The 10,951-nt window shown below is 35.5% G+C and overlaps 1 protein-coding gene across 1 annotated transcript in view; it reads left to right on the plus strand.

Moving 5' to 3' along the window:
• Positions 1-6,091, plus strand: part of TMEM26 (transmembrane protein 26) — a 66,943-nt gene extending 60,852 nt beyond the window's left edge. The window contains exon 6 of the mRNA XM_079137335.1: positions 2,127-6,091. Within this exon, the coding sequence (XP_078993461.1) occupies positions 2,127-2,545 (419 nt within the window). The 3' untranslated portion in view covers positions 2,546-6,091. The remainder of the gene's footprint in view (positions 1-2,126) is intronic.
• Positions 6,092-10,951: the final 4,860 nt, after the last annotated feature.

Genomic DNA, 10,951 nt, shown 5'->3' on the forward strand with positions numbered 1-10,951 from the left:
AGTAGTGAGGACGTACAGATGCTTTGCCCAATATGGTACCCACTTGCCACATATGGCAAATTTAAATTAAATTTAAGTAAAACTATAGGTTCATTCCTCAATCACACTAGCAACATTTCAAGTGCTCAAAGGCCACATGTGGCTACCATATTGGATAGTAAAGATGTGAGAATTTTTACCATCATAGAAAGTTCAACTGGACAGTGTTGACATGAAGCCACACCATAATTTCTTGGCAAACTGGAGTTTTGATTTTGAAATTCTCTTGGGTACCTCTTTACTTTGGAGAAATTCTGGAATTTAATCATTACATTTTTCTTAGTCTGGTTTTTTTTTTTTTTTTTTTTTTTTTTTTTTGACACTCTACCTGCTGGCCTCAGGGTTAGAATGAATCCTTAAGACAGGGATATTTACCTTTTTTCTGTATCTTTTTTGGTTCACTTTGATAAGCTCAGATAATTGAGAGCATTTTAGATTTTAGTTTCCACTTTCTAAAAAATCTTGTCATCAGAATAGATGAAAAGAGTTGCTGGGGCTTTTTCTAAATACCAAAAGCCTAATTACTGATTAATAATGACAAATATAAGTGCTGAGAATATAGCTCAGTTTGTACAGTGCTTGCCTGTCAAGCACAAGGCCCTGGGTTCAATCCCCAGCACCACAAAAATAATAATAATAAAAACAACAACATATATGCTCACACACACACACACACACACACACAGACTTTGTTAGTATGCCTTAGAAGGTGCACAATCCTCATTAATCCGCTGTTAGAATACTGGCTGGTCAGCTGGTCCACGGATAGAATATTCAGGACTGTCACTTTAAGTATCTAGTAATACCTTACGGGCCTTCTGGGAGCCACTTCCTGACCCTTACTTCTTAGGAAAGACTGTTATTGATCTTATGTTGGTTTTTCTTTTGTCATTCACTATGCTTATCCTCACCCTCTCATATCTTGTGGTTTATAGCCTTGCTAAGAAACTTTTTATTTAAGAAAGAAATTTTGTAAACTTTCAGGGGTGATAATGTTATGCAGCTGTTAGAAAAACAAAGACCAAATGTTACTTCTGACTAAATCACTATTGTATTTTCCAACAAACAGTACATTATGTTCACCCATATCAAAGCAGCTTCATAATATTTGCAGGCTCTAGTAGACGAAGGCATTCTTTGTTGAAAACTCCAAATGGAAGGCTTCATTATTATAAAAGGATTATTTTCTGCCCTTGACCCTGAATTGAATTTACATTTTAGAAATTAAAACAAAAAGCTTCATCGGTTGATTAGACCTCCTTTTGTACAACTGGAAAATCGGTAATTATATCCAGTCTTTCTAGTAAACTGTGAAACAAAAGCATAAGAAATTAGGACAAAATAAAATAACAATGGCATTTATTTGGACTCTCCCCCATTAGAAAAATGTGTTTGACATGAATTAAATTTGAATTTGATTATAAGCACTTGGGTTTTCACAGCACAGTCTACACATATGACTGAGTGAGTCAGAAGGCAAATAGGTAGATACTAATGAGACACTCTAGAATGATCTGACTCAGGTACACTTTGTCAGATTTAACAGTCACGTAAGCCACTCATTATTCCAAAAGAAAGACTGAAAGAGTAAAGAGAAGCGGGGTTACCATTCTAATTAAAACAAAATGAACCAATGAGTAGAGATAGAATCCTGTCCTCACACAAACTGTTGTCCCAGTTTTCAAATGAAGAAACTGAGGCAGCCCCAAGAAATAATTTGGTCAGCATCTCACAGCCAGGTCCACAGAATGAGGCCTCAAGTCCACTTCTGAACTGCCTTCCTACAGTGTAGGCCTCAAAGATATGCACGGTAGTCTCCTTTAGTCTGTATCTCTATTTAACATTCTATTTAACTAAGGCTTCCTCAGAGTGAGAACTAGAGGATGATTTGAAAACTTTTTTAAGTAAATGAAAACCATGTGTGGGAGTGTGAGGGAGCTTTCACCTATCCCACCCATAATTAAGTTAGAGTCATTTCCCACCAATTACTAGTGGAGGACCCATTGTTATTGACTTGTCTGATTTCATCTCTCTTACATTTCCACATTTAAGAGAGGTATGCTAATGGGTCTGTCTCATGTTTTCAGTACAGCATGTTGTGTGCCCCTTGTCTGTGACAGCGCGGGGATTTGTCAGCCTGTTCTTCTGCCAGTACAGTGCCGATTTGTGGAACATCGGAATCAGCATCTTCATACAAGATGGGCCGTTCCTCATTGTGCGACTCATACTGATGACCTATTTCAAAGTGATAAATCAAATGCTGGTGTTCTTTGCCGTGAAGAATTTCCTCGTGGTGGTGTTGCACCTCTACCGCCTGGTGGTGTTGGCATTGGGAGTCCGTGCTTCCTTGAGGCATCAGTCAGAGGGCCCCAAAGCAGAGCGCAGTTACCGGGCTCCACCCTCTGAGAGTGGGCTCAGGGACTGGGATTGTGGGTCAAAGGAGGGCCTGGCTATTCCTCTGCAGGCCTCCCCGGTCACCTCCGACGACTCCCATCTGACACCATAGTTATTTATTCCCAGAAGCATACAGCTACAAATTTTGACTCTTGGATTTTCTTTACAGACATGTTCTCCCTCTTCTTTTTTCCCCATCTTGGCATATAATAATTTTCAAAGAAACAACATGAAAATGTGATCTTAAGTCAAAGCAGAAGAATTTTCTTTTTTCGACAGAATGGAAGGAGCTTTGATTAGGGGCTATGGCTACAACTTCCATGTGATGGTATCAGATGTTATAGTTGTTCAATGGCTAAGTGATTTGTTTGTGTTGAACTGTTTGAAAAGCTATGGACAGGGTTGCCGTGATATGCCCTGGAAAGATTTAGTGCAGACAAACTGTCGCGGCTGTTACCTGAAAATATAGAAGCTTTGAACTTTGGCTCCATTGTCAGACTATCTCGTCTAATCTTTTCTGCAATGTCCCTCTGACATCAAAAAAATGTACATTCAGTGAATGCAGAACAAATGAGGGAAAAGTGCCTTTAAAATTACCTCATTGTGGGCTGGAAGCAGTGAAAAATCTCTGCCCAGCTTCCATATCATAGAGAGCCGTATTCATCGCTGCACAGGCCTTCCCAGGAAAATCATTTTTCTAGGCTGATGTGGTATTCTGTCATGGCGCATATGCTCTTACAGAAATTTTATTGCTTTTGGCTTGGGTACTACAAAATTCACAGCAAGCCGTTTCGGTTACGTATCTACTGGTTGCAAGGCAGGAAATACTGGTAAAATGCTAGCACAGTCACAATTTCCACTCTGAATACGATTTGCAGTATTCATCGATGTTTTTCTGAACCCACTTCACCGTTTTCTATATTGCCAAGTCGCATCATGTGAGCTGAAGCAGGGAAGCTCGGGAGCCGTGAATAAAGGTGTTTCGGACCCTTCAGTGTTACCATGGTTTCTGGGGTCTGCCAGCAGCCGCAAACATAACTGCAGCTCCTTCGAACTACCACCACTGAAAATGACTGGCTTTGGTCTCCCGAGTGGGAATGGAAGGTTGCATCATCCCCACCCACTGCCCTTGATGAGCACTGGCGGCAGTCGCAACTTGCCCCTGCATCGTGGGAATCAGGAAATGCAGTTCATTTGCCCACATTGGGACTTCGTTTTTCCACTATTAAAATAGCCATTCTTTCCCTTTATACATCTCTGTATTCTGGATGAACCTTTTAAAGTGATTGTTGCATTTAAAGATATAGTGTAAAATTTTACTTGGTCATATAGCAATAATTATTTGAAGCAAACAATTCCAAAACCGTTCTTTGGGGGTTCAAAGCATAATTCTTCCTATGCTAGTATGCTCAGGAATTCAAAGGGACATTTAAGGCAGAGTGTGCACTTAATTGGTTGTTATCTGTTGACAACTGACAATTTTATGTACAAATCTCTGTGTGACATGATATCCATTTAAATAATTTGATAAAAAGTTTTATAGACACTTTCTGGTTTTATGCTGACCAATGTATATTTTCCAATAAAGTCTATTTCTTTTCTTCCTTGTGCTTCTATTTTTAACCACATGATTGTAAAATTATACATGAATTGAACAGAATACACATTTATAATTTTGCACAATAATTTTATACAAGTTAAGATCAGGAAATTATATTTATATGAAATACAGAACTTGACAACTTTTAAGGGCATGTTATTTAAATTGCTTAGCAATGGAAAGCAAAATAATAACTGCTATTTATAAAAATGCCTCAGCAGAATCTGTTTTTATGTTGACTATTTTATGTTGAATACTTTCTTCCACAACATGTATGTGCTGCTTATTATTGCAGATTTGCCCATGGCATACTTTTCATGTTTTAATTTTTTTCTTCCAGCAAAACAAACATTGAGCCTCTAAAAATAGATAAAGTATAAAGTAGTACGGCTGTTGCGAAGATATTTTTAAGTGCTTTCAAATCTGAGACTTGGCTGGGTTTCTGAATGAGTTTCTAGTGTTTAAATAAAGTATTTTGTAATTAGCACTCCTCCAAAGGCCTGGGAAAGAAAAAGCCTGTCCAAAAATCTGGTTTTATTTAGAGTGCCAGGAAGTCAAAGAGCACCAGGACCATCTAGGCAATTAATGGTGGCAAAAATAGACACACGCTTTGCAAGTTTTCCCAGGAAAATCTGCTAAGGCCGGCCTTTGTTAACCTAATTGCCAGTACGCCCACTCCTGTAGACTGGCTGCTTTTGCTAGGGAAAATAAATCTATATTTGTTTAGTTAATTTAAAAAGAGCCCTAAGTCCAGGTTTTATCACTGATGAAAAGTTAAAAATTTATTCATTTAATGGTATATTTTTATTGTAAACTGCTAAACATGGTAATGTTTGAAAACTTCCAAGTGTTTGCTGTACAGTAGCTAGACATCAGTTATTTCCCATATGTTGACATCCTGGAACTTGTTTCCAGTTTATTTCTAATAAGATAACCCTCTCACATCATCTATATAGTGTGACACAAGTTGTGTTGCCTCCCAACCCCAGACACACAGCACATTCCAATTCCCAAACACTGAAGAAAGGGGTTTATTTGTTGTTGTAACTGTGGTTGACATTGTTGTTATTTAATGGTTTGATTAAAGCTCAATCAAATGTCCTTCTATAAACACCATTTGTAAGAAAACCACAGCTTATCTGTTTTAATGATACTGTGCAGAAACACACCTCATTACATCTTCTGTGTTTTCTTTGCCCTTTTTTTGGATGAATCTCAGATGACACAATGGCATAGTAAGATTAAACTGTTTTTTATTTTTTCTTTAATTATTCTGTTAAATCTTAGTAAAGCTGTTAAGTGAAAACAAAATAAAAACTTGAATTGGTCAAAAACGTCCTTTCTGATCTTTCAGTGAAGAATCTTAGGCAAATTTACCAGTTGGCTCTGTTGTTCCATTAAACCTTATATAGCCATAAAGATACAGCCAAGAAATAACAGAATTCGCTATTGTTACATTAGGTGTTAACTTGTTATTCAGTAGAAATTTTTCAGAGCTCTGGGTTGGCAAGAATTGGAGATGCACACTCTAGATAATTTCTACCAGGTTTCGGAGTTGAACATTGATGCTTATCATCTTTGACATTTAATATTGATAACTCTTAACCTGTTAAAAGAGAGAAAAAAAAAATTGCAAGATCCAGGTTTCCATCTACACTCCATCTACTAGCAAGGCTAGTTAAAACATTCTGCAGAGGCTCAGAGATGCAAAAGAAAAACCTGTCTTGAATTACAACAAAAAAAAAGAAATTTATTTTTAATTCCACACTACTTTTTACTTAAGGGACATTCTGATTTGCTCTCAGAAATATCTGATTAGGTGTTAAACCAGGCAGCTGGAGGAGTTGTACAGTTTGGAAGCTTCAAATTACTTTCTGTATGATGGGACTAACTAAACAATGTTTGAAAAATTAACTGCTGCACCTTATATTTTATAGGCATTCATCCTCAGAATCTTTCTTACTGGAATACTGTATATTTTCTCTGAGTATTTATATTTATACTATTTTGCTATGATTGAACTTTGTATTTTGTTATATACATTAAGGGTGTGTGTACAATTTATCTCAATGTCTATTTTTTGCCTACTTTTCATGTCTTTGTTCTCTACTGTAATTCATTTCCTTTATGGTTTTTAAGCTCTGGCTTAAAAAATAACTGATCTATTTAGAATATGATTAAAGTGGCATTTCAAACCAGTGAGGAAAGAATGACCAATTTTATAAATGATGTTGAGAAATTTTGCAATCCATCTGGAAAAAATAAAGTTAGATTTTTATCTCATGCAGTATATAGAGATAAATTCCAGATGGATTAAAGATCTTGATGCAAAATGAAAACTATAAATATTAGAAGAAAATATGGAATGTGTCGTTAGTGTTCAGGGAATGGCTAAGGTCTTCTGAAGCAAGCCTTAACATTCATAAGCTACAAAAGAATAGACTGGCAAATTTTCCTACACAATTGTTTAAAATTTATGAGTAGCAAAAAGTATTTATATCACTACTATTTTCTTTTCTGGAGAAAAATGTCAGTGCAATCAGATGAGAAGTAAGAAAGACAGAAATTGGAAATAAGGATCCAAATATATAATTTATTCATATAAGGTTGAACATAAAAAGATATATAAAACCTAAGTAATTATTTAATAGCTAACCTGACATCACTCAAAAATCAATAGCTTTTCTAGATACAAACATAAAATAGAATATATATTTGGAGAAGAGATTTCATTTACTAAGGTGAAATAAAACTATAAAATACATAGGAATAAACTTAATCAATATGTAAGATCTATACAAAAAAAAACTTTAAAATTGTTCTAGGGGGGTCATGAATAATTTAACAAATACATACATTCTATTGGAGAGTAGTAAGAAGCCAAGGCATTTTAAGAAGCATCAGTTTCCACCAAGTTGATCTATAAATTTAACATGATCTTCATAAGTTGATCAATAAGATTTTAATTTTCTGATTCTAAAAGCTTCATGATAAAATAAGTGGGAAAGCATAGCTGGAAAATAGTGATAGAAAAAAAAGAGAGAGCTTTCAATATATTTAAATATATTATAGAGCTATAGTAACCAAGAGAATTGGGTTCTAGCACATGAACAGGCAGGCAAAAAAAAAAAAAAAAAAGTCATCAGAATAAAGCTCATAAGCTAAATTACATAAAGGATTCCCAACATGACAGGGTTTGACAACTATAAATGATTTAAATGATTTAGGTATTGGAAATACCAAATTATACCTTGACCTCAATCTTCAGGTCCAAAATATTTCCATATGGATAAAATAATTAAACACTCAAAAATTTAAAAAAAAATTGTTTTATAATTGCAATGATCAGAATGCTTTTTAAATCAGTTATGAATCAGTAAAGTATAGAAGACTTATCAATCTCTGCTCACTGAAAAATTTAGCTTAATAACAATACCATAAATGAACTCAAAAGCTGAACAACAGACTGGGTAAATATATTTGCACAAAATATTTCTATGGAGATTCCTCAGAAAGTTTGGAATGGAACCACCATTTGACCCAGCTATCCCACTCCTTGGCCTATACCCAAAGGACTTAAAATCAGCATACTACAGAGATACAGCCACATCAATGTTCATAGCTGCTCAATTCACCATAGCCAGATTGTGGAACCAACCTAGATGCCCTTCAGTTGATGAATGGATAAAGAAACTGTGGCATATATATACAATGGAATATTACTCTGCCATGAAGATTGATAAAATTATGGCATTTGCAGGCAAATGGATGAAATTGGAGAATATCATGCTAAGTGAGATAAGCCAATCTCAAAAAACTAAAGGATGAATGATTTTGCTGATAAGCGGATGAGGACATATAATAGGGGTAGGAGGGGTTAGTGTTAGGGTTAGGGTTAGGTTTAGGGTTAGGGATAAGGAGGGTGGTAAGAATGGAGGAAGGAAGGACTGTATAGAGGGAAAAGAGGGGTGGGAGGGGTGGGGGGGAGGGAAAAATAACAGAATGAATCAAACAACATTGACTATGTAAATTTATGCTTTTTAATAAAAAAATTAATTAATGTAGAAACTCACATTATTATATGTACCCCAGTCCTCAGAGTAGCATTACTAATAATAATCTTTATAGGAAAAAACTCAAATCCCAAAAGCAAATTAACATATACACAAAATGTGGTGTGGACACACCATGAAATATTTTTCATCCTGGAACAGAAAAATAAATGTCTGAGGGAGTCACTCGTGAACCTTGAAGATGTTATTGTAACTAAACTGTCAGTCACAAAACAACAAATATTGGGACTGTAGTTGCAGCTCAGTGGTAGAGCACTTGCCTGGCATTTGTGAGGCCTTGTGTTTTGTCCTCAACACCACATAAAAATGAATAAATAAAATAAAGGTGTTTCCATCTACAAAAAAAAAAAAAAATATTTCTAAGCATTAGTTTTCTTAATGAACCAATAGTTTTTACAAATAAGAAAAGTAAAAACCTATTGAAAAATTAACCAAAAAAGTATATGATTTACTACAAAAGGAATAAAGAAATGCAAATCAAACCACAGTGAAATACCATTTTTCAAATGTGACTCAAATACAAGGTAACCGTTTTTCATTTATTGGATTGTTAAAGATTTGCAAGTGTTTTCATACTGCTGTATCAGAGGGGACTCAAGGGAAGCAGGCATTCTTAGACACAGCTGGTCAGGGTTTACATCTTCACTGACTGTGGGTTGGTATAGCCTCACAAAAGTAGGTTAGTATAACTCCTTTGGAAGACAATTTGGCAATATAATCCAAAGTTAAAAAATACACTTATCATCTGACCTAGCAACTCAACAGAATATACGTGTGCAAGTGTGTTTGCACAGAGCTATTCAGTATTTTCCATAGTAGCAGTAAGTATATGGGATCCATCAATGGGTCATAGTTATATAATGGAATCTCTGTACTATGAAGTACATTCATCAGTGCTGATAGAGAACAATTGCTTAAACAGTTTTTTAGATAAAGCTAAGGACAGAAAACAAGTCAGTGTGTTGCTCTTTTTGTAAATGTTATTTATACCTTTATAAGTGGTTAATAAAAATATGAAATGATGCTTAAATTTCTAGTGATTGTGCCTTTTTTTCTTTTTTCCAGTTTTATGCTTTTTATAGCTTGTTTTATAATTTTTCTAACTTTAAAAGCAATTAAGTAAAAAGATACCTCAACAACTTATAAACTTTCCGTGAACCTATTGCCATATATATAGACTCTTTGAAATCATTTTGCAAATAAAGTAAAAACATATCATTAATTATTTTACCAGGAAGATAAAGACTTTGCCATTGTAACTAAGGATGGTCATCTGGAACGTTGGATACCTGAAAGGTTTAGGCCGTGTCCAATTTTGCTTGCCTTAAAAAACGTCAAGTATTTGGAAAAGGGAATCATGACTAGATTTGTAAGAACACAGAAAAATCAAATTGACCAAAAAGAGTTGTTGAGTCCTTCTTGATGAGTACCATGGAGACAGTTGGCAACTGTCACTCTGACCCTTCCTCATTTACTGACATTTATGGAGCCAAGAAAACAGACCATGAAGGAATTTAACTTTGAATTACATAGTCTAACTCATTTCCCCAGGAGAACCAAATGGAGCCCTGAAAGAAAAAAAGACTTCAGAAAGAATCTGTGCATCCATTTCCAAATCCATATTCAAAATCCATCTAAGTTATGTATGTAAATATTTTAATTGTGTCAAATATTTTCTAAATGTACAATTGATTGTGTAAGTGATCAAATGGGTCATATGCAAATCCGATCAAATTACTGAAGAAAACAAAAAATTTCTAAACCAACCATATGTCAGATACCACATAGTCTTTGTATCCAAACTAAGAATTTTGGCCAAGGAAAATTGGATCTACAAGACAAAATATGTTTTCTCTGTGGATGCTGGTGTTCAGCTTCTGCCAAATGCATAGCTGGAGAATTCAGATGGTTGTGATTCTGGAATCTTGGGGGTTGTTTCTACCTTCTGGCAAAAAATGTTCTTCTCCATTATTCAAGGTTCCCATATGACCTAAGTGACAGCTAACAGCTGGGTCAAAGCTATAATTATTTCATCAGCTGTCACAGTTTCAACTAATTCTTATAACTAGTGGTTTTTATTGATATCTCTAAACCCCCCCCACCCGCTGCCTCTTTTTTGGACTTCATGCCTGGATTAGCGTCTCCTAGTTGTTTTGCAAATATCACAGACCTCATACATGTGCTCCACATGTAGAATATATTGGGTGTCCAACTGCACAGGCACCCAGGTCAAAACCAGCTATGTCTGTGACCCTTGCCTTTTCTTTCTTACAGATTGTTCCTAAGTAATCCCACTTTTTCTCAGTTATGCTGCTTTATGCTTCTTTTCAATTTTTATTGCATCATCTCTTTTCCAGGTGCTACTATCCTAATGGGCAAATTTTCTTGACTCAGGAATTGTAATCCTTTTCCAACTGGTTTTTCAACCTCCTGAATTAATCCTGGATAATAATTTTCTAAACTCATTCAGAACTGGTTCTTCTAAAGCACACATTTGATCATGTATCCTTTCTATTTAAAACATGCTGATGATGCCTGTGGCTAACAAGCTCAAACCTAAAGTTCCAAGATAATCATGTACAACCTTTTGTAAGCTGACCTTAACCTCTTTCTCCAATATTATTTTCCATCACTGCAATCCCAGTCCCCCCATCAATACACACACACACACACACACACACATACACACACACACAGACACTACAACCACTCTAAGAAACGACTCATGTTCTCCTAAATCTGCCATCACCACGTGTCCACGAGCATGTTTTTTTCATTAATAGACCTATTGCCACCATTCCATTACTGATTCCTTGTCTGCTCACCTCTACTACTTTCTCACCGG

The sequence above is a fragment of the Sciurus vulgaris genome, assembly GCF_902686455.1.
Source record: "Sciurus vulgaris genome assembly, chromosome: 4".
Classification (NCBI taxonomy): Eukaryota; Metazoa; Chordata; class Mammalia; order Rodentia; family Sciuridae; genus Sciurus; species Sciurus vulgaris.